This window comes from Plecotus auritus (genome assembly GCF_963455305.1).
Source record: "Plecotus auritus genome assembly, chromosome: 1".
In the NCBI taxonomy this organism is placed as follows: Eukaryota; Metazoa; Chordata; class Mammalia; order Chiroptera; family Vespertilionidae; genus Plecotus; species Plecotus auritus.
In genome coordinates, this window is record NC_137770.1 from 233,859,516 (window position 1) to 233,883,889 (window position 24,374).

The 24,374-nt window shown below is 36.5% G+C and overlaps 1 protein-coding gene across 1 annotated transcript in view; it reads left to right on the forward strand.

Annotated features, from left to right (window-relative positions):
• The window catches only part of DHX15 (DEAH-box helicase 15), a 59,879-nt gene extending 38,960 nt beyond the window's left edge, over positions 1–20,919 (forward strand). The window contains exons 6-14 of the mRNA XM_080641246.1: positions 582–749; positions 4,047–4,133; positions 6,335–6,484; positions 6,872–6,980; positions 7,495–7,686; positions 10,534–10,656; positions 14,249–14,439; positions 18,514–18,683; positions 20,352–20,919. Of these exons, the coding sequence (XP_080497372.1) occupies positions 582–749; positions 4,047–4,133; positions 6,335–6,484; positions 6,872–6,980; positions 7,495–7,686; positions 10,534–10,656; positions 14,249–14,439; positions 18,514–18,683; positions 20,352–20,469 (1,308 nt within the window). The 3' untranslated portion in view covers positions 20,470–20,919. The remainder of the gene's footprint in view (positions 1–581; positions 750–4,046; positions 4,134–6,334; positions 6,485–6,871; positions 6,981–7,494; positions 7,687–10,533; positions 10,657–14,248; positions 14,440–18,513; positions 18,684–20,351) is intronic.
• The last annotated feature ends 3,455 nt before the right edge of the window (positions 20,920–24,374 follow it).

A 24,374-nucleotide genomic window follows, 5' to 3' on the forward strand; every position in this document is an offset into this window, starting at 1 on the left:
ACACTCTCAGTATTCATTGTGTGTCCTCTCTTTAAACCTGGATTTGAATGCAAATGTATTGAAATAGTTTTCTGTGATGGGGACATGTTTGAAGGTGCTCTAAAGATATTTAGGTTAGCCTAGTTCTTAAGTATGTTGATACTGTAAAAGGTGTATGTTCTCATTAGGAACAATGAAACAAATCTTCCATATAATTGCATTAGTGATAACAGGACATTACAGCCTAATTGGCTTCTTTAAAAATCTAGCACATCAATCTCTTTTAGGTTGTGAAAATTGAAAAGGTTATGACTGCAGTTAAATATTCCTGAGTGAGAAATTCAATTTTAGTACAATTTGTTGAGAATTAATTAGGACATCCAACTTTGAGAAAAGGGGTGTGGAGTCAATAAGGCAGTTGTATGTTTGTTTGGCTACAGAAATCAAAGTTTTTAAATTATTTTAAAAATCCCAATGAAATTTGCTAAATTAGTTTGATTACTAAATTGAAAATATGCCACATAGAAATGGGATTGTGATAAATACTTAAATTGTTTTAGGGTGTATTTGTTTTGTTTTCAGACTCAAACTTTATTTTGTAGGAAATTGATGAAGCCTGCAAGAGAATAAAACGTGAGGTTGATGATTTGGGCCCTGAAGTTGGTGACATTAAAATCATTCCATTGTACTCTACACTCCCACCTCAGCAGCAGCAACGCATTTTTGAACCTCCACCTCCAAAAAAACAGAATGGAGCAATTGGAAGAAAGGTAGCATAGACGTGCTCTGTATAAACATTTTCTGTATATTATGAGAATTTTTTTAAGAGATCAAACTATATTGAATTACACAGAACTAAGTTATGGGTGATTGTGAACTGGTTTATACACTACAAGATAGCCTATAGTTCAAAAGAAAATAGAAAAAATATAGTTAGGTGGAATTTTTGTATAACTCTTGACCTGAGAGAAAGAGCAGTAACTGCTTTCCATCTGAGCAAATAGAGGTTGGCTAGGGTGAGTTAAGAAAAGAGGAATATGGCCAAGTGCTATCTTTCTATTAAGTCACATGGCCAAAACTAAGCACTTTTTCTTCAGTGCCTTGGCTTCTGCTTAGAATTTTCTTTAAGGTCTAACCAAATATCATGTCCACAGGTATGAACTATTGATTGCACAGATCTCTAGTAACAGTAGCACAAACTACACTGTATAAATATGTGGGTTTCTCGAGTGCCAGAACTATGGATCTTACTGGTGTAGATATGTACCTGGCACTGGAAGGGACCAAGGGTTTTCCAACCCTGTTTCTGGGTGTTTTGTTGGGGATGGGAAAGGGATCTGAGTTTTCTAGTTTGAAACATTGCAGCCATGCTTTTGTATTTAACACATGGTGACTCTAATAGATTCTTTGAAAATAAGATTGTGTTGTTTGAAAAGGATTGAAAACCACTAAATGGAAGGTATTGGCTGCCTTTTTTAAGAGCCCAGTCATTGATTAAGTTATAAGATAGCTACATGTAGATTTCAGTAAGGTAATTAATCTCTGGTTTTAAAGTTTCGCTTTTTAAAGTAGGTATCATTACTTTCATCACCTTGACAGATGATTGTCAAGGATTAAGCTTGCTGTATATAGTTACTAACATCAAGAACAGACTAGGTCCTCATGGTATTTACAAATTTCTTGAGCTTTATATGTGTAGAAATAAGTCTGACTCGAAATATTACTCATTTATGATATACTTGTCAAATATGGTATATACTGCTTTTCTTACTTCTGTGTTCAGAACTAACAGATCCACAACTCTTTTTGCTATATTTTTTTCAATTTTTATGCTAATATTTTCAATGATTATTAACAAATTACAAAATAATGAAGATATTTAACTGTATCATGGCTAATTCTTTAACATGGCTCTATAAAAGTTAAATGAACCCAAAACACTTTTTAATTGTAAGAATTTACTGAATGGATATGCAACACCAGCCTAGTGGAATATGAATTAACAAAAAATTGACAGGGGCCCCAGCTGGCGTGGCTCAGTGGATGAGCATCAACCTATGAACCAGGAGGTCACAGTTCGATTTCTAGTCAGGGCATATGCCTAGATTGTGGGCTCGATCCCCAGTGTAGGATGTGCAGGAGGCAGTCTATCAATAATTCTCTCTCATCATTGATGTTTCTATCTCTCCCTCTCCTTTCCTCTCTGAAATCAATAAAAATAATTTTTAAAAAGTTGATGGGAGTAAACCAGTTTTTTGAGTTTTTCATAGATCAGCAAGAGTAGTGAGCGACTAAAAAATAGTCTGATCCTAGTTTCATTATGTTGAACCTTCCAATTTCATAGTGTCTCTAGAACATGCTAAGATATTTTTCTTTTTGTTAGTTTATGTGCATCCTGAACTTTGGGGGATACTTTTAGTATAACAGTTTTCAAGTTGATTTTGTTGACTAAAAAGTACTAATTCTCTGTGAAATTTTTAGCTTGATTCTATATTAACAGAAGTATGTAAACTAGCTATTTCTTACACATTTCTGTAGGCAAGAGGAGTTAACGCATCCACCAGGCTAGGGGATTTTTCTTGTATGTGCATTTTTGCATTCGTTTTAATATTACAATGGTGATTTTATTTATTATTGCACAAAATTGTCATGCAGCAAGAGTTACTGTTGTCTTTTCATGTAGTTCTCTTCATTCTGTTTTGAGTTACTTTGAGAAGTATGGGTCCACACTGATTAATCTTATTTTACGGGTGTGCCCTTCTTTGCTCTGTTAATTTAGGTGCCAGTTCAATGCATGATACATTTTGTAGAATCTACAACTTAAACCCATGGAGTAGAATTAGTTATTTAAAGCTAGTCCCAGCTTGCTTTTTGTGTTCTAGTAAATCCTAAGAATATTGAGGAATATTTTTCACTGAAAAGAGAGATTCTTCAGCAGCTGGTTGTAATACCTTAGCTTTTAATTCAGAATCAAAGCTAAGGGTCACAATGTCACCTTGTCATCCATTGATGGTGCTTCATTCAGCTAAAGCTACAGGATTTTTTGCTGGAAAATATTTTATCGCTTGGCATGAGTCATATTCATCTTTGAGGTTAAGAGCACTGCCATACCCTTCTTCGATGATAGAGGGAGGGAGAACTTTTTTGGCAATTGATACATCATTCTTATTTTGAAGAAGAACCCTTGAAGCCCATGTTTAAGGGAAAGTGGAAAATTTTTATAGAAGGGTAGTTCATACAGGAAGATTTACTCATCAAATCATATATTTTTTATACTGAGTAGGGACGCTGTCTGAAAGGAGGTGGGAGGGATGCTAGTTTTCAGCTCGAGATAGCTGAAACACACTGGTCAAGCACTACCCATGTCTAATCCTCCTTTACAAACTGTAAAAGCTATAAGAGCAGACTATCTGGTTTATCTTCTCAAGTTTCTAACCAGTTTCCCAAATACATCTAAAATATAACAAAACACAAAAACGCAAGCTATATTTGTATGTAGATGCTTTAATTAAAAAGTTCAACTGGTTCTTAATAATTGCTTTGAATGCAGTGATATAATACATGTTATCTTTGATATTGTATATTTACCCAAACGTCTATTTTTGATTCTCATGATCTTCTTGTATTATAATTTGAGTTTTCCCCTACATGTGCCATTTTGCTTAAAATGTTGAGTTGAGGTTTGGTGATAGAAAAATTTCCTTTGTAAATATTGCAAGATGTACAGGTGTGGAGTAGGTTATTAACCAAGGAGTGTTCTATTAGGGAGATAGTCTACATGGTAAACTGATATTGCGTTATTAGTGATTTTCTTTTTATGGTATGTTTCTGTTTCAATATTCAAAATGTACTACCTTTGTTGAAAAAGAAAGTTGCTATGATGAGGTAAATGAAATTTTGAATTGTTAAATATAAGTCTTTTTATAACATTGGCCATTGAACATCAAACCTTATTTCAAGTTTATTTACTGGATTGAAATTTGATCTTAGTGAAAGTTAATGGCTAATGTTACTGTCGTTTGAATTTTACTTATAATAAAATTTATATACTGCTTATTTCTAAACAGGTAGTTGTGTCAACTAACATTGCAGAGACATCTTTGACAATAGATGGTGTGGTGTTTGTGATTGATCCTGGATTTGCGAAACAAAAGGTACATGTTTTAGTACAATAGTCATACACTTTATAAATTAGTATAAGCTTAACAGTAGTTACTACTACTCATTTACTGGCTGAAATTTACTTTTTAGACTTTTTATATCATTTTTAGAAGACTGTGTTAAGAACCCTTTGTATTCTACCTGTCTCTCAAAAATTAAGTCCATTTTAATGTTTACTTTTAGAATTTTTAAAAGGTTTTATTTCTCTTGAAGGTTTTATTTTCTTTGTTTCTAAATAATAATGGTAAGTGTTTTGGTTTGTATGTTTATTTAAGGAATATGGGGTTACTAATAGTATAAGATTATCATCCTTGCAGATCAGTTACTTACCACTAAATTGAAATTTCTATGAGATGACACACCTAAGTAGTAGTACTAAATACCAAGTACTTTTGCAAAATGAAGTGACTACTCAATAAATACCGTATGCTTTATTATTCAAACACATTTGATTACATTTTATGGGTATGGTTGAGAGAATTAATGGTATATAGTATTCATATTTTTGATGGAAAACTTTCCTTTTAAACTGAAAGCATGTAACTGACTTGGACCAAGTTTAAAATATTTTTCTTGATGCCCACTTTGAACATCAGGTGTTGGAATTGACAGATTCTTTTTAAGGCAAAAGTCTTCAGCACTATCCTATCTAATAAAAGAGGGTAATATGCAAATTAACCATCACTCTGCTACACCCACAAGCCACGCCCACCAGCCAATCAGGAGGGAATATGCAAATAAACCCAACCAAGATGGCTATGGCCACAGAGAGCAGGAGGGACGCTTGGGTTTCCCTGGCAATGGAGGAAGCCAAGCTTTCCGCCTGCCCTTGCCGACCCAGGCCTCCACTCAAGGCTACAAAGTTTCAATGATAGAAGCTAAATAAAGCCCAACAGAAATGGCGGCAGCCACGGAGCTGGAGAGAGCAGGAGGCTAGGGTTGCCCGTGGCGACGGAGGAAGCCAAGCTTCTGAAGCCCTGGCCTGCTTTGGCCTCCGCTTAAGGCTACAAAGTTTCAATTATAGAAGATACATAAATCCCAACAGAAATGGCGGCCACCACGGAGCAAGCAGAATGCTTGGCTCCACTCCAAGTTTCAATTGTAGAAGATAAATAAATCCCAGATCCCAGGGCCTCCGCTTGGGTCACTGGGGGGCATGGCCGGCCTGCAAACCACCACAGGCCCCTCACCCAGACCACCCCACACCCCAAGGGAACCCCCACCCTGATCCGGGACACCCTTCAGGGCAAACCAGCTGGCCCCCACCCATGCACCAGGCCTCTATCTTATCTAATAAAAGAGTAATATGCAGATTGACCATCACTCCAACACACAAGATGGCTGCCCCCATGTGGTCAAAGATCCTGCCCCCATGTGAATACAAAATGGCCAGCAGGGGAGGGCAGTTGGGAGGAACCAGGCCTGCAAGGGAAGGCAGTTGGGGGCGATCAAGCCTGCTGGGGAGGGCAGTTACGGGTGACCCGACTGGCAGAAGAGGGAAGTTGGGGGTGACTGGGTCTGCAGGAAAGGGCACTTGGGGGGGACCCAGGCCTGCAGGGGAGAGCAGTTGGGGGGGGGGGGGTACCAGGCCTGCAGGGGAAGGCAGTTAGGGGCAAACAGGCTGGCAGGGGAGTGGTTAGGGGTTGATCAGGCTGGCAGGCAGAAGCGGTTAGGGGCAATCAGGAAGGCAGGCAGGCGAGCAGTTGGGAGCCAGCAGTCCTGGATTGTGAGAGGGATGTCCGACTGCCCGTTTAGGCCCTATCCCACTGGGATTAGGCCTAAACGGGCAGTCGGACATCCCTCGAGGGGTCCCAGATTGGAGAGGGTGCAGGCTGGGCTGAGGGGACCCCCCCCACACACACATACGAATTTTGTGCACCAGGCCTCTAGTTTACTATATAAGGACAAGGTAAAACTGGTAGAAATGAGATTTTTAAATTAGTAAAGGTGATCTGTGTGTTAGATAAGAGCTTTTCCATGTTAGCTTGAGTCTTTCAGAATGATGGAATCAGAAATGGCTGAAAAAAAGTTAAGGTAAAGGATGACAGATTCTGTTTCTTGCGGGAGCATGATTTGTGGTGGTCATCAATACAATGTTTATTTTAGGATTAGCTGTGGGCTTTGGGTACTTCTGTAGATCACAGTTTTGAATTTAATTGAAGAATCATTCTGCTGTTTATTTATGTTCGAATAGGTGTACAATCCTCGAATCAGAGTTGAATCCCTTTTGGTGACAGCTATTAGTAAAGCTTCAGCCCAACAAAGGGCTGGTCGTGCTGGACGTACCAGACCTGGGAAATGCTTCAGACTTTACACAGAGAAAGCTTATAAAACAGAAATGCAGGTAAGAGATTTACTGTATCCTTCCTGTGTGTTTGGAAGGTTAAGCTGAATTTGTTACCAGAAGAAAATGGCTTCATTTAATTCATCTTCCCTTTTGGCACCATACGCTCCTTAGTTTTTTTCCTGAGTCAGATTATGGTGTAATCTAGCAGTGCAACTCTTGTTACAGTTTGAAGTTGAGGTGGACAGCAGCAGTAATACTTAGAGTACTATGAAGATAGTTTACAGAAAGTGAGTGCTCTCAAGTCTGTTCCACAGGTATTTTTCTCATCTGAGTCAGTGGTGTGGGAGTAAAGAGCTAAGGAGGAAGAGAACAGATATGTTTTGTTTTCTGGAGCAAGATGATTAAGGAATATTTAACAGAACAAACATTTTTGTTTTTTGCTAGGATAATACCTATCCTGAGATTTTGCGTTCTAATTTAGGATCAGTTGTGTTACAGTTGAAGAAACTTGGTATTGATGATTTGGTGCATTTTGATTTTATGGATCCACCAGGTATGAATTCTCAGTATATTTCATCAAATCTTATGACCAAAATTGGCTGTTTTTCTCTGTATTCTATTTAGTACATATATTAAAAATATTTTACCTTTTCTTCCAGTAAGCATCAAAATAAATCCTGTGTGTGAGCATTAAAACTAAAAGAGTGACAATTATATGAATCAATTTTTTCCCCTTCAGAATAACTAAATTATTCTGGGAGCTATTGACTAGTCATGAAAATGTGAGAAATTTTCTAATTTATCTTTTATAAAAAATAATTTAATGAACACATGTTGAATGAACAGTTACTTATGAAGATGACTATTTTAGCTACTATACAGGAAAGTTTTGTAATTCTATATGATTCATTGTTTGCTAGATCTCGGTAATTGAATTTGATGACAATTTGAGTTTTTAGTTTGGTCAACTATAGAATGAAAAATAAGACTGCTTATAATGCCTTTTACTTGGTCACACTTTTGCTTGCTGAAAACAGCTTGACTAATAGATTATCTTTACCTCCTAGCTCCTGAAACTCTGATGAGAGCCCTAGAACTTTTGAATTATCTGGCTGCTTTAAATGATGATGGAGATCTGACTGAATTGGGATCCATGATGGCAGAGTTTCCTCTAGATCCACAGCTCGCTAAAATGGTTATTGCAAGTTGTGACTACAACTGTTCTAATGAGGTCCTATCTATTACTGCTATGTTGTCAGGTAATAGAGGGAAAGGAACTAAAAAAAACCCAGCTCTTCAAAGTTTGGGTGGACTTCACTTTTGGTTTTGTTTTTTAATATTTAGTATTATAGTGCATTTTATAGATGGTCTTAAGGAACTCATTTTGTTTCCTAAATATCTTGTAAATAGCTTTATAATTACATACAGTATTTAGAAAAGTAAAGTAAATCATTGTGCACAAAATATAGTAAAAACTTTGGCTCCCTTTAGTGCAAATAAAAATTGAAATAAGAAAAAACTAAGTCTGAGCACAATTGTAACTGAGTTCTTTGGTAAGTCAGTCAGTTTTGCGCTTTATTACTGACAATTCAAGAAGAACTTCGTTCTGTACTTCGCACTATTAAGTCAGCCTGAGACAAACCCAAACTATCATTTAAAGTAAATTTTTCCTGCTTGTGTACATATGTATTTCTGTGGCAGTCAAAGATGAATTTCAAGCTTAGTATCAGATAAATAGAAATAGTAATGTATAATTTTAGCCTTAAGATCTAACCTGGTAATTCTTTTACCATGGAAGACAGACACTTGATAAAAGAAATATACATGAGATAAAATTGTTAATTTTGAAAATTGGATCATTAAGCAGAATAATAGTGCTGTTTTAGTAGCAGTAAAGATTAATCCACAATTGAGTAATAACTAGGAAATTACATTTTCCAAAAAGAAGAAATATTGTTTACATACAAAGGAATACTGATTGTTTTGATTAAACCTAAGTTTTTATTCTACTAGTTTTAGTACTGGGAAGAACTGACTTCCAGACATGGAGTGGTTTATTGGTCTTAATTACAACTTAATGCCTCAAATAATTCAAAATCTTATGGAATTAAAGAATAAATTGAAATTTTTTCCAAATATAAAAAATTTTGGCCTACTTTAGATCTATGGTATATTTTAATGGTGTGAAATTTGTTTTAAGAACTAGCTAAAATGTTTTTTGCAGAGTTATGACTGATCAGACTCAGAGCAGATGGGCAGGGCAGTGTATTGAATCATTTTAATTAAATTGTAGTCTCACTTGCGGAGGTGGTGGTAGGTTGTTGTCTGCCTTTCTTATTATATGTTGTTTGATAGATTCTCCCACTGTGCTTATCCCAAGATTTTAGTTTTTAGGTCAAGAGCAGGACAAGAGTTAACAGATTATTTGTGTATTTACTGTATACTTATTGTTACCTATCTAGTTTTTATTTTTCCTAGTTCTCTTATCAGGCATACAGTTACCATTGTTTGAGTTAATATTAGTTCCTTTAAAAGGTGGTCATTGTGATGCAGTTGAAATCTTCCAACTACATGTCTTATTTGTAATAGGAATTCTACAAAACAGGGTTTACTGGTCGTCATCTTCAGCACATTAAGGGAGTGAATATTTATGTGCAGCAGTTCTTAAGCATGGCATTTGGGGGTGGGAAATGTTGAAAGGCAAGGAAGATGTCATGGAGCAAAAAGATTGCTGAGCTTGGAATGCTTTGTTTTCCATTTAAGTAGTTTCTGAAGTTTACAATGCAAATCCAGTCATGGAGTTCTTATTCCCACTAACTGGTAGCTAGTTCACGTTAACTCACAACTCTGCGAGGTTTATGTACTTTAATGAATTACCTTGCTTCAGTTACATTAAGCAAGACTTAATATTTACTGTGATCATGTGTCTTTGTCTCTCTTTGGCTTCTTTGGCATCTTTTTAAAGGGGAAACTGTATGGAAACAAGTAATTTGATACTGTATATGATTTCATTGTCGGTTATTCCCATTAACTTCTATCTGAACTGATAATTATTTGAATTGACAAGGTTTTAAAAGCTTTAAAAATGTGTTGACAAAGTCCCAAGCTGTTAAGTAATTTTATTTTCATATTGCTTTTATGACTATGGAATTGCTAAAGTGAATTAAGGAAAGTTGTATTTCAAAAAATGTAGTGCACGCTTTGTAACAACTTCAAGTTTCATGTGAATTAATATTGAGGCTCTAAACACTGTAGTTACACATTTTGATGACCCTTGAAATGATGACTGTTTCAGACTAATTGTCAACTTTTTAAATACTGGATTTTGCTTTCATGTTGAGGTTTTTTACTTAAATAACTTTTTTTTTTTTTTTTTTTTTTTTAGCTTGGGACTTTATTACTAATCTTTTTATTAAAATGCTGGAAAACTAGGCTGAATATCCATCCAAGCCTTTATGAATTTTCTTAATTCAGAGGCGGTTTAACCTTCCACCACTACTGCTATCATCAAAACCCAAGATTTCATGATATTTTTTATGTTACATATGCTTCTGCTCACCGGTGCTAATAGTGATACCCACCAGTTGGTAATAGCCACAGCACTTGGGAAAAAATTAAAGTAGGAATGTGGCAGTAGACTGGTTTGAAAGTTTTTAGCCCTGCAAGTGTAGCTTCGTAACTTTCATAGCCATTCAGTAGATTCATTGGATGGCCTTTTGAAAAATTACATCTAGCTAAAAGGCTATTGACACCATAATTCTGGTTATTGGTAGAGCTATCAGCACTGGTTTTTTGAAATAAGTTGAGCTTTCTAGTATCTTGATGGCCTTCAGAATAGCTGTCTTTTAGATCTACTTTTAGATGCCTACTTTTAGATCTAGTTAAAATAATCAGGTACTCTGTAGCTTTGCAACCCTCTTGTCTTACAGATGTGGTTAGGTGTTGATGTACCAAATCAAGGTAGTACAGTCCAAGATGCAGTTGGAGGCCATCCTGCCCTGCCCTATGCTCTGTGAACTGACCTAGCTAGGCCTTGTTCCTCTATCTGTGAATGCGTGACTCATCGATATGGGCGTTTGTGTTGGGCCCATACCAACCTTGTTTAGTCCCACAGTGTTTTGTTCGCCCCACGGAGGCCAAGAAAGCTGCGGATGAGGCCAAGATGAGATTTGCCCACATAGATGGAGATCATCTGACACTGCTTAATGTATACCACGCTTTTAAACAAAGTAAGTGAAAAACAGATTAAAGGCACTTTTTGTCCAAATGTCATGTGCATCGTATATGTCTTCATCTCACTTTCATATATTTGAGACAACTTTACATTGGAAAGCCAGAGGTACCTTTTAGAAAAACTCCTGACTAGCATTTTAAGATAGAAATTGATTATCTTTTTTTAAGTTTTGCTTTTATCGGGGTGGGGGGGCAGTTACAGAAAGCGAAGTTCAACTTTTCAAGATGCATTATTATTATTATTATTATTATGTACCATTTTCTTACCTATATAATTCGCAAAGGCAATTAAAAAAAAACAGCTGTGTACAAGTGGGTTTAGTGGAATAGTCATACAACAGAAGTTGGAATATAAATTGTCATCTTTGTGAAAAGCAGTAGATCTTGTGTTATCAAGAACTTTAAGAAATTCACTCTTTGACCCAGAAATTATCCTTTAGTATCCTGATATGAATAAAGAATTTAAACCTAAGAATTATTTAATATGTTATAAAAATGGAAACTACCTAAATGCTCACCAGTAGAAAGATGATTTAGTGATTTATGCTACAGCCACATGATATTCTAGCTTTAAGTCATGTTTTCAGGCAATATTTAATGACATGAGAAGCATGTTATAGTTACTTGAAATTGCAGAAACATAGTAATAATAAAGTTATTGCTAGATGCTGTTGTTGTTATGCACCATTTTTAAAATTAGATGAGAGGAAAACCTAAAAAGAAAAATACAGACATAATGGTGACTGTTTCTGAAAGTGTTTGATTTCTACATATATGTAGGCTAACCCTGTTGGATGACAGGCAGTCAAAGATAGCCCTACATCATCATCACCATTACCAAAAATATGGGGTTCTCAGTCATGCTGAGTTTGTGGTTTCTGCTAATGTTAGATTTTTAATTTATAACATTGGTGTTCACATTTTGCACCTCTTGCTTTATTTGTAACTCATTTCTATTATCTCATGAGAATTCTATTTATACTTCTAAAGTAGTCTGTTAACTTTGGCACCTCTCTGTAGGAGTGATGGTGAATTTACTCATCTCAGGGTCCAAAAAGTGCTGGAGGGCCAATATGTGGAACAAAGAGCATAGCAGCCAAGGTTCTGCACATCTGTGTTTTACCTGTGAACCCTGGTATGAGCTCGATAGAATTGATGGTGTCAGGTGAGAAAAAGTGTGGAACCCTTCTCTGCCCGGGTCTGACAAATTAGGGGCAGGTAAGGGAGGTAAATGAGAATCTAAGAGATAGTCAGTACATAGTTTACTTCAGAGCATTTATTTTATCCCTCTTGTGCCTGAAGTATTGGAAATGCATAATTTTAAAGACTATCACTTATAGGATAAGTCAGTTCAAGAAATCTCTCTTCCTGTTGTGTGCCAAGCTGTATCATACTGGTTGATACAGTGTGACCATCAGACACATCACCTACTCACAGACTGACACCTGCTGTAAAGGGAGGGCTTTGAGAAGGAGCAGATTCACTTCCATCATGGTTCTCAAAATCTTTGATAGTATTAAGATACTGTTTTAAATGGAAATTAAGATTTCTAAAGGAGCAGATGGTTTCTTTAGCCTATTATTCTCACAGGATATTTTAATTCTTTTAAAATGAAGAGATTCTATTTTGTCATTAACTGCACTAAATGATATTAGGAATTTAAGATTTAAAACTGACAACATTACTAAATAATACTAGTTCTTTATGCTGTATTTATACTTGGGAGATTCCTGTGAAAATATTGAATAGTAGATACCTACAAAAGCTTTTTCCTACTCCTAAATAGGACTAGCAGTTAGAGGAAGTGTCATGAGTTAGAATTGCAGCATGCACTCACAAGTGCAAATATCAAACTTCTAGGCATATTTGGACATTTCATAGCTATTGAATTTAAATGTTTTCACTAATGATTTATTTCTAAACAATGCTATATTGTGTTAATTGAAACAATAAGTATATTTGAAAAACAAATACATTTCTGATTAGTCAAGAGGATCTATTTTATTAGATGCAATGAATGATTACGTAGTAAACCTAAAATTCATTTTAATACTATTTGTTTATATAACACTTGAAAAACAACTAGATTGGAGTTATTTTGCAATGCCTTAATTTCTATGTGTGTTTGTATGATTTTACTCTGAAATTGTTTGCTTTAGATCTTAAGTGTAGTTTACTGTATTGGCAAGAAATATATAACTAGAATTGTTTTTAATAAATGTTTCTTTTATTTTATCCCTTCCATTTCTCACAAGTTTAGATAATGTCTGATAGTTCTGTATATCTTGACAACTTAGTTTGTTTGTTACTCTTTGTGTATTCTAAAACTTTAGAACCTCAGAAAAGCTATACTCCAAAGCGTAATCAACACTTTTCAAAAGTTCCCATTTTTATTGTTTTAGTTTTGACATTGTCATTGCCTTTGAGCTTGTTACAAAGCATCAACATAAGCAAAAATATCTCTAAAGCGTACTTTCTGTTTAATCTGAACATATTCAAGTGCTTTGTTTTAAATGTCAGTAAGTTCAGATTGGTACCTTTCATTTCTCATTCTAAATGAGTTAATTAATGGACATTTTAAAACACTTCAATTTAAAGATCCATTTTACTACCCCACCTACCCACCTATTCTGTTTATGAATGTGGCTGCATTTTATAGTATGTAAACATTTATTAATATATCTGTTGTTCCTCTGAAAAGCTATTAAGAAAATGAAGATTATAATTGGTAGAATCCTGAAACCAAGGAGAAAAGAGTATGTCAAAGATTAATGAATATCACAGTAGCTGGAGAAGGAGCAACATGGTTCCAATTTTTAGGTCCCCATTCCCTCCGTTTTGCAATGACCCTCTTAGGTTTATTTTTCAAAGGGCCTCCTTGTGATTGTCTTTGGTACATAAAGATGTTACTGTATATTTTCATTATGCTACAGTTTAACTCTTAGTGAGCAACACTAGGTTAGTAGGAAGCTTGTCAAGGGTTCATCAATGGGGAAATTCCTTTGATAATAAATACTTGTAGGGAAATTACTTAGATGTGCTTAAATATAAGCCTTGCTTATTAAACATGTGAGTGGGGGTTCCTGACATCCTTGTAAACTTTATCACTTGCATTTTAAACTCTGTCCAACACTAAGAGGCACATAGTAGTGAAGGCACAATATAGTGAAGGATTAAGAAGTACAACCAATTGATGATTCTCTCCCCCTCCCTTCCTCTCTAAAAATCAGTAAAAACATATTTTTTAAAAAAGAAAGACATGGCATTTTACCAAATTCCTTCTACTTACCCCCTCTTAGACCATGAATTGGAAACAATAACTCAATTCATTAAAAAAGGTTTATTAAAAACATCATTGTTTTGTCATCCAGTTGCCTAAAGCCATTTATTTCTGGTTTTGACCCTCGCTTAAGGGTTTTTAGTAAAGTGATAACATTGTGATTCATTTATAAAGATGATTTGGGTAAATCCCCTTTCTGGGTTACTTAGCTTACTCTTTATAACAACTTTCCTGTTTAATTAGATGATACACCTGTTTGGATGATTCATGTGCCTTCTTTTCCACCCCCTTTCTCTTCAACTTTGTAGATCATGAATCGGTTCAGTGGTGTTATGACAACTTCATTAACTACAGGTCCCTGATGTCAGCAGACAATGTTCGCCAGCAGCTATCTCGAATTATGGACAGATTTAATTTGCCTCGTCGAAGTACTGACTTTACAAGCAGGGATTATTATATTAATATAAGAAAAGCTTTGGTTACTGGTTATTTTATGCAGGTATGTGGAAAATGCAGGAATACAATATCAATATTTACATAATATTGCTTGTTTCCTATAACAGCCCTTTGAATCTACTTAAACACAAGTCAGTTTAAGGAAACCTATGAATATTGATCTTAAATGTTATGCCTAGAGTCTCAAATGAACTAATATACTAAGATATTTTATATGTCTAATGAATAACAAATTCTCTAAATAGCAAATTACCAATTCAGTTAGGTAGAAATCATTTTTAGAATTCTTTATTAATGGAGTGTTTTTTATACCAAATGGATATGTTGGCTGTTTTCAGGTGGTATTAGCTATTTATTCAGTATAAATTTCAACCCTTGACTTGGATAAATGTATTAAAATTTCCTTGAATCTAGAGCACCGTTGGAGGCATATCATTGTAACAGTACTGAATGGAAGTAGCTGTCTGGGTTGGTCCAGAAGTATAGTTCACTTTCTTCTTTATGTAGAAACTATCACTCCAAAGTTCAAATATTCAAACAGTATAGATCATTGGTATTTATAACTAAGACATTTGGGTGTTACAAAAGCCAAAAAATGTCTTTTGAACTAAGTAATAAAGATGAAGTCATTTTAAAATGTTTACCTTAGTTTTAAGTGTACTATATTGGAAACTATAGGAACGGAAGTGAAACTTTTCAGGCAAATTTAGTGAACATTTATTTTAAGGAATTTAAAATTATGTTTTAAAAACTCAAATTTTCTGGTGATAAAAGTAAAAACAAATCAGTTTATTACTTGGAATGTAATCTCTTCTGTCTCCTTCTTGTTTGTTCATTCTCTCCTGCTATGTCTGTTTAGCAGGATGTTGTGGCTGGCCTTAAGGCCATATGAGCTCAATAAATAAAATGGACTTAAAATGCACTGAGTTCAAATAAAAGCATATTGGTGCCTTGTCTGTATTTGAATTCAAAGTAACTGTAAGAATGTTTATACCAGCATCCTATATAATAAAAACCTAATATGCAAATCGGCTGGTGGAATGACCAGTCACTATGATGAGCACTGACCACCAGGGCGCAGATGCTCAACACAGGAGCTGCCTGCAGCCCCCAGGCCAGCCAAGGTGGGTGCCAGCGGGGGGCCCCGAGCGCCCCGCCAGTCGCCCCACAGATTGGCCCTGATCGCCGGCCAGACCTAGGGACCCTACCCATGCACAAGTTTTGTGCACTGGGCCTCTAGTCTTATTTTAAGATCTTACGCTTATCAGAGTTAGTTGAATAGAAGAGTTTAGTTTAAAAGTTCTCCAGACTTTTAACTGCATAATATGTACTAGTACAGTGGTCTGCAAACTGGCTCATAAGCCACATACGGCTCGCAAGCCGCTGTTTGCCACTCCGTTGACTAATGAGTTTGCCAACCACTACTAGTATATACTAGTGTCTTTTTTACATGTCCTTAAATTTGCTTTTAATAATTCAAAGAAGATGGACAAAGCCATATTCAAGCATTAATTTGTTAGAAAAAGGGCATGCATCACAGTACCTTGTCAGTAGGTGCTTACTAATTATTGATTGAAATTGAGTTCATTTTATATTTATTAATAATTTTTATTTATACACTTATTAGAGTTCTAGAATTAGAAGGGGCAGTTATCTGCTTTAGCATTTGTTAAATATTAGATGAAAATCATCAATCAATGTCTTTGATTATAGATAGAAGAAATATAGGCAAATCCCACATGCATCTTCTCTTTTTCACCCTTTGTTTTTCTGATTACTCAAAGTTGTTTTTTTATAGTATACTAGAGGCCCGGTGCATGAAATTCGTGCATGTTGGGGGGTGTCCTTCAGCCCAGCCTGCACCCTCTACAATCTGGAACCCCTCGAGAGATGTCCGACTGTCCGTTTAGGCCTGATCCCGGTGGGATCAGGCCTAAACGGGCAGTCGGACATCCCCATCAAAATCCAGGACTGCTGGCTCCCAACTGCTCGCCTGCCTGCCTTCTGATTGCCCCTAACCGCTTCTGCCTGCCAGCCTGATCACCCCCTAACCACTCCCCTGCCAGCCTGATTGATGCCTAACTGCTCCCCTGCCAGCCTGATTGCCCCTAACTGCCCTCCCCTGCTGGCCTGATCACCCACAACTGCCCTCCCTTGGAGTCCTGGTCCCTCCCAACTACCCTCCCCTACTGGCCATCTTGTGGTGGCCATCTTGTGTCCACATGGGGGCAGGATCTTTGACCACATGGGGGCAGCCATCTTGTGTGTTGGAGTGATGGTCAATCTTCATATTACTCTTTTATTAGATAGGATAGAGGCCTGGTGCATGGGTGGGGGCCAGCTGGTTTGCCCTGAAGGATGTCCCAGATCAGGGTGGGGGTTCCCTTGGGGCATGGGGCGGCCTGGGCGAGGGGCCTGTGGTGGTTTTCAGGCTGGCCACGCCCCCTGGCAACCCATGCGGAGGCCCTGGTATAGGGTTTATTTATCTTCTACAATTGAAACTTTGTAGCCTGGAGCGGAGCCAAGCCTTCTGCTTGCTCCATGGAGGCAGCCATTTCTGTTGGGGTTTATGTATCTTCTATCATTGAAACTTTGTAGCCTTAAGCGGAGACCTGGGCCAGGCAGGGCTGCAGAAGCTTGGCTTCCTCCATCGCTGCGGGCAACCCTAGCCTCCTGCTCTTTCCAGCTCAGTGGCTGCCACCATTTCTGTTTGGTTTTATGTATCTTCTATTATTGAAACTTTGTAGCCCTGAGTGGAGACCTAGGCTGGCAAGGGCAGGCAGAAAGCCTGGCTTCCTCCATTGCTGGGGAAACCCATGCCTCCTTCCTGCTCTCTGTGGCGGTAGCCATCTTGGTTGGGTTTATTTGCATATTTCCTCCTGATTGGCTTGTGGGCGTGGCTTGTGTGTAGCGGAGTGATGGTTAATTTGCATATTACTCTTATTGGATAGGATTGCCTGGTACTGATGGGATGGGATGGATGTGGGCACCCATTTCCCTGATTGGCATTGGATGCCCATCTCCATAACCATGAATGTGGCCAAGGTGCCACTACTCTGCATCATGGTTTTCCCAGTCCCACCCATTGGCTCCCCACCCAGCATTCCAATTTGGAGACAGGAATAGGTGCCCCAGCCGCCATGCCCATGGCATAGCCCATCACAAAGCTGGTCTTCAGGCAGTAGAAACAGCTTGTTTGCAACTGTCCATAGGGACCCAGGACCACTGGCATCTAGCTCTTGGCCTTGGTGGCTCAGCTCTGCCTTTTTCTCCAGTCTTATATCTTTGAGGTACTTTTTGCTTCTCCATTTTTACTCTTTATTTTTCTACTAGAGGCCTGGTGCACTACATTTGTGCACTTGCAGGGGGGAGGGAGTTCCTCAGCCCAGCCGTGCCTTCTCAGAGGATGCCACAGAGGCCAGCCGTGAGCCCAGCTTCTGGCTGAGGGGCATTCACCCTGTAGGAGCACACTGACCATCAGGAGGCAGCTTCTGGGTTGAGCATCTGCCCCCCTGGTGGTCAGTGCGCATCATAGCAACTGGTCATTGTGTTGTTTGGTCGATTTGCATATTAGGGTTTTATTATATAGGATTTTAAATGTGAATCTTCTAGTAATTGCTAATCTACTCCATAGTTGTCACCTGGTGCTAAAGAACCCACTCAAAGAGTCTACCGCAGGGAAAAGGACTGGATAGTATGTGTGTCAGGCTTTCTGGCCCATTGGACCCCTGTTGAAACTACTCAGCTGTGCCTGCTCTTCTAGTGCAAAAGCAACTATGGACAAATGGGCATGCCTGTGGTCCAACAAAACATTACTTATGGACACTGAAATTTAAACATTATGATCTTTCCGCAGTACCAAATGTTGGTAGATTTTTTTACTCCCCTACCCCAATTACTTAAAGATGTTTAAGCCATTCTTGGTTGACAAGCCTTAAAAATACAGGCAGTGATTTGCATTTGACCTGCAGTACTTTGCTCATCCCTGCTTTTATCAGGCAGTGATAAATAAGGCTAGCCATGGAATAAAAAGCAAAAGGTGAGGCCTTTACACCACTTTAGTTTTATAACCAGCACATCAGAAGCATTGTATTAATTTACTGTGTTTTGGTTTCAGGTGGCACATTTAGAACGAACAGGGCATTACTTAACTGTGAAAGATAACCAGGTGGTTCAGTTGCATCCCTCTACCGTTCTTGACCACAAGCCTGAATGGGTGCTTTATAATGAGTTTGTTCTTACAACAAAGAATTATATTCGGACGTGTACAGATATTAAGCCAGAATGGTAAGCAACATCTTTTGTTCATTAGCTTTTGTTATGCATTTTGCTTCAAATGGAATCTGGTTTTATTATAGGAGAGACGTTCTTCCTTTCTCTCTTTAAAATATATATATCGGAAAGGAAAGGAGAAGGAGAGTTAGGAACATCAATGATGAGAGAGAATCATCAATTGGCTGCCTCCTGCACACCTCACACTGAGGATCAAGCCCACAACCCGGGCTTTTGCCCTGACCTGAAATCGAACTGTGACCTTTTGGTTCATAGGTCTACGCTCAACCATTGAACCAAGCCAGCTGGGCTTTCCTTTCCCTCTTAAAGGAACTTCATATTCTATATACTTCAGTGTGTAGTTAGTGGCATTGACCTCATAGTATGGTTGATCTCTTAAAATCTTAGCTTTGGTAAAAGGACAGGGGGATTATTGGTACACATATGGGCAGGATTTAGAACCAAATATAAAAAGCTACGGTTGACTAACATCAAGAGTGTTTTTGGAGCCATTCTCCTGCTATTGTGATTAATTCAAATTTCCCGGTTCCAGAAGTCAGTCAGTCTTTGTATTTTATCTGTCCCGTTGTAATTGGCTCTCAATTATTTATTATTTATATGTGGGTGCTTTGGGAGCTAAATAAGCAAGCATAAAAATTATGCCTGTCTTTGTATCTTAGCATACTTGATCCTACAAAATGTAATCAAACTGTGTAATTTTAAGCAAAATTAGCACACCCCCCACCCTTTGTGTGTGGGTGTTTTGGGGCTTCTTTTTTCCCCTCCAGGAATCCATTCAATAATTTATGATGGCAAACATCAGCCAAGAATGGTGGGACTGAAAGCACTTATTTAGTTGATGTCACTTTGCTATATATTGTGAGTCTTCTTTCATACAGTGATTTATGACTTTTGACACTTAAATTGTATAGGACATTACCATTTTATCTTACATGCTTTGTTGAGAAAAAATTATATGGCTAAACATTAAAAAGATTTCAGTCAACTGTATTCTTTGGGATATCTACTTATATTTATAGTTATTAAAACTTTGAAAATGAAAAGATCCAATCATTTGAATACCAAGATGTTTCCTTTATAGGACCTGTATTACTATAACCTCAGAGAGATTGGTTTAAAATAGTGTTCTAGAGTGAATAAATGAATGCCTTTATGTTAATAGCTTTAATGTAAATAAAGGGTGGTTGTTTTTTTTTTATTTATCTTGATTTTATTTTTAACTTTATGGAAAGTCCAACATTAGAAAACTTAGAGCTTACTAGAATTGTACATTGCTGAAAGAAGTGTTTATAAGGATTTAGGCAATTTATAATTTTAACATTGATTTGGATTTGTAGATTTGCCTATACCCATGGTCGGCAAACTGCAGCTCGCGAGCCACATGAGGCTCTTTGACCCCTTGAGTGTGTCTCTTCCACAAAATACCACGGCCTGAGCGAGTCTATTTTGAAGAAGTGGCGTTAGAAGAAGTTTAAGTTTAAAATTTTGGCTCTCAAAAGAAATTTCAATCCTCGTACTGTTGATATTTGGCTCTGTTGACTAATGAGTTTGCCGACCACTGGCCTATACCATCAGTTTATTCATGGGCAATGCCAATCTTATTAGCACTCCAGAACTTAAATTAAATGTTAATTTGGTAATTTTTTTCCCTCCTCTGGACAGGTTGGTGAAAATTGCCCCTCAATATTATGACATGAGCAATTTCCCACAGTGTGAAGCAAAGAGACAGTTGGACCGCATCATTGCCAAACTTCAATCCAAGGAATATTCACAGTACTGAATTCAATGCTTAGAACTGAAGTTATTCAGAGGACAGCTTTAAAAGATGAATGAACTGAAAAGTTCAAGTTGTGCTCTTCACGTTGGTTCAATAATGGCCTTTATTTGAAAGCTTTTTAATTTTTCTTTACAGTAAATATTCCATTCTGATTTCATAAATTAAACATTTATGCCTCCCTTTTGTGTTGACACTGTAGCTCATACTGGAAAAGTCGATCAATGTTTTGCAGTTTATTGAAAGTAGTTCTATATATAACAATGTTATAAGCATTTCTTTAGAAATGGTTGAAAATGCTTCTAAAATGTGATTATCGACCATGGTATGCATGATCGTTGTAATTGTTGACATTCCTTTTTAGAAGTTGTGAAATGTTACAACTTGTGCTTATGTAGACACAATCTTCTGTCTCAGTACAGAGGCACTGACTTCAATAAAGTCTATTTATACTAATTTTGGCCAAAGTACTTTGATACCTTTGTTCTATTCTCTTTAAGTCTGGCTTCTTTTCTTCCCAAGTGTGGGCTTGTTTAAAAAGTGTAAGTATACTCTGATTACATATTTAGCATCTTCCCATAAAGACTGCTCTTTAGATAAAGTAGTCTTTAAAGCAATAGTCTTAAACACACAGCTTTGCACTTTATTAATTGATTAGGATCTGATCTAATGGGATAAAGTATGTGGTTTTTATTCAAAATTGGATCCGAAAAGGAGAGCTTTCTCTTCATCTTAAAGTTCATTTCATAAGTTTGATAATTTATTATTTTTGTTAACCACATTTTTAGCAAATCTTTTTGTTAGAGAAACAATCCAAGCACTATACTATGGAAAAAAAAAATGTTTATTTGTATTGAGTAGGTAGTAGGGAATGATACTATATGGTAGATCTTGGTCTTGGTTTCAGTATTGGGTGTTTTATATGTGATGTACAAAAGTAATTAGTATAGTGTGTAAAATGTGCATTTGACTTTCCATTCCTGTAACAGGCAATAGACAAGTTACAAAATCTTTCTTAAACCATAAATAAAATGTTTTTGGTGTGACCCATCAAAGGGTCTGTAATTACTTCCTTTCGCTTAAAAACTAAATACTGTACTCATTAATGCCTGGACACCCTTCTTCAACCTCTCCCCCTTTAAAAATATTTAAATGTTAAAGGAAATTTATAAATGTGTGTATAGTTGGAATTTAAATATACTTTGAAGCATAAATCTAGTATGTGATTTGAGGGAGTTAATTGGGCAAATTAAAGAGTATTTCAGGCTACGACATACTTTGGAGTGTAGGTAGTTGTTATTAAATGATGCCTGGTGGCTTAAAGGAGTTAATGTGCTTCTGTAAGTATCTGATTTTTGTTCCTGTGGAACAATTTACATGCTGATAAAATATTTTAGATTACTTTTAAATTGGTTAACATTTTATCCTACATTAAGTATTGGCGACATTATCTGCTAGAGTTTTTTAGAGTTAGGTTAAGAAAGTACTTGGTCCATCTCTTTCACAAAAAAGGCAGCTCTTGCCAAATTTATATGTTGCCTACTCACTGTTTCCAGTTTTGCAAGTCTGGTCACATCATATAAAACTGGCAATTTAATATTTTGTTAACCACATTTTTAGCAAATTTCTTAATCATTAATGTTATTGGAAAAGCTATGGCTTTAAAGCTCGTGTTCTCCAACCCCTTTGTTTTATAGATTTGGCAACTGATTACTAAAATGGTTACAATTTCCCATGTTCACCTAGGTGGTTGCAACAAGAAAATTAAAAACTTTTTCTATAATGTGTAGAAAATTGTTTTTGAAGATTTTCTGAAGCATTACCTACAAACACTTGGGATTCTCTTTTGAATAACTTTTAATGGCCATCCCTCTGCTCAGATACTTTAAAGAAGTCCATTACTTTGGAAGACAGCTTAATAGTTCTGTTAGAAATGCTGAGCTAAAATCTGTTTCTAATTCTTCCTTCCAGAACAGTTAGTTAAGTAAGACTGTTTCACAATGCCATTTAACTGTCACCTTCCTTTATTCTTAGGCTGAATCACCTGTTTTCCCCTCAGCCTCCTCCTCTTTGACATGGTTTCTGTATATCCTAAACAACCTCTGCCAGGCATTCAGCACTGTGGTCTAAAATGGGCAGCGTGCAGTGGAACTTAAAATTCCCAGGGGACCAGACATGCCATCATTTCTGTTAATGCAACTTATGGCTAACATTATAATGAAGTTTGATAACATAATATGATTTATATTAACCTTTCCAGCAAGCACAGCACGCTTTCAGCTTATAAATCTTATTATAAATTTAAGGCATCTAATTATTACATGATAGTTTTGGATGTGGCTCAGGGCTGAGAAAAGACCCTTACAGACCTTGGACCATGGTAATCTTTGGAGACTTCACACATTTAAATGTATCCATAGTTGATCCAATAAACTTTAAAATATCAAAGACATTTTTAAAATTGCTTCTAAAATTGGGATAGGAATGTCTTAATTATGCATAATTTATAATGAGAAACATGCATTGTTTTCAAATTCAGTTTTTATCAATATTGCATTTAAAAATAAAGTTAACAGATTTGGTATATACTTCATTAAACATCTATTTGAATTTTATAATTTCTTCTAATGTTAGAGAAAGTATGGGAGGAGATAGTGTTCAGAATTTTTAGTAGTGGCCTGCTACCATACCTATGGGTAAATGACCTTGGAGATAACCATTGCACAAGTGGTCAAGTTATCGTGCCATCGCCAAGACAAACATGTTTATTGAGCATTTCTTATTGCAGTGATTTAATTGTGGTATACACTGCCCAGATTATGGGAACTTTCTTATTTTGTTTACTTGAATTATTTAATTTGAACTTGATAATTCCTCATTTTTAGGATATTTGAACTTAACCAGCAAAAAACTCTAGCACCTGTATTATTCACTTAGCCCAGGGGTTTGCCACTCTGTTGACTAATGAGTTTGCCGACCATTGACTTAGCCCAAACCTGAGAGTTACTTATATTTAGCAAGGTTGTTTTCTTTAATTACTATATGGGCATATTTTACTGTTTGAAAAGATGCTATTTTTGTAGTCTTCATTTATAATTAATAGTAGACTAATAAATGGAATCTGATTGAGAACTCAAATCATAAACATGGGAAAACCACATTTATGTATGTTGGTTTTGCTTTTGATGTTTTCAAACCTATCCCCTGACTCCAGTTTTGTTTTGCTTATAGTATTCCTTTATAGAATTTCAGTATAAACTGCTCAGTGATACCCGATCATTGTTCATTTCATTAAGCACTAACTATGGAAGGCATTGTGTGAGACTATAGAAATAGGATAGCTCGAATTATGGGCTAGTTGTAGCTTTAAAAAATGTGCAAAGACCTGTATTGTAAAGAAAGGTATAGTTAATGTTTTAGTGAAAAGATTAAAGAGCTATAGTAATCAGAAAGGAAAGGTGTGTTAAGATTAGGCAAATATTGAGGAAAGTGATATAAATAAGCAAATGAAACAGTTAAGTGTGAGAAATTGGACTGAGATTAGCTTACATCCCTGGTTCTAGCCAGTTGTCATGTCAGAATTCCTGATAGTATTTCAAACAAAGCTGGAAATCCAAATTTATATATAAAATCTTGTTAGAAATTGCAGGGTTCCTCTATTTTTTGTTTCTCAAACTCTTAAAGCTGGATTCTGGGCAGCTGTATATAACTTCTGCATTAAGTAATCGGAAAATTTTTGTGAAGGAGGTTTAACTGGACTTCAAAACATTAATTTCAACAGCACTAAGGATTTCTTAGATGATTAACAGCATTTCAGGCCATGGGCAGTTTTTAAAGTTGGGCTTTAGTTGAAGTACACATACAGTATAAAGTATCACTTTTTAGCTCTACAGACAAATGTATACAGTAGG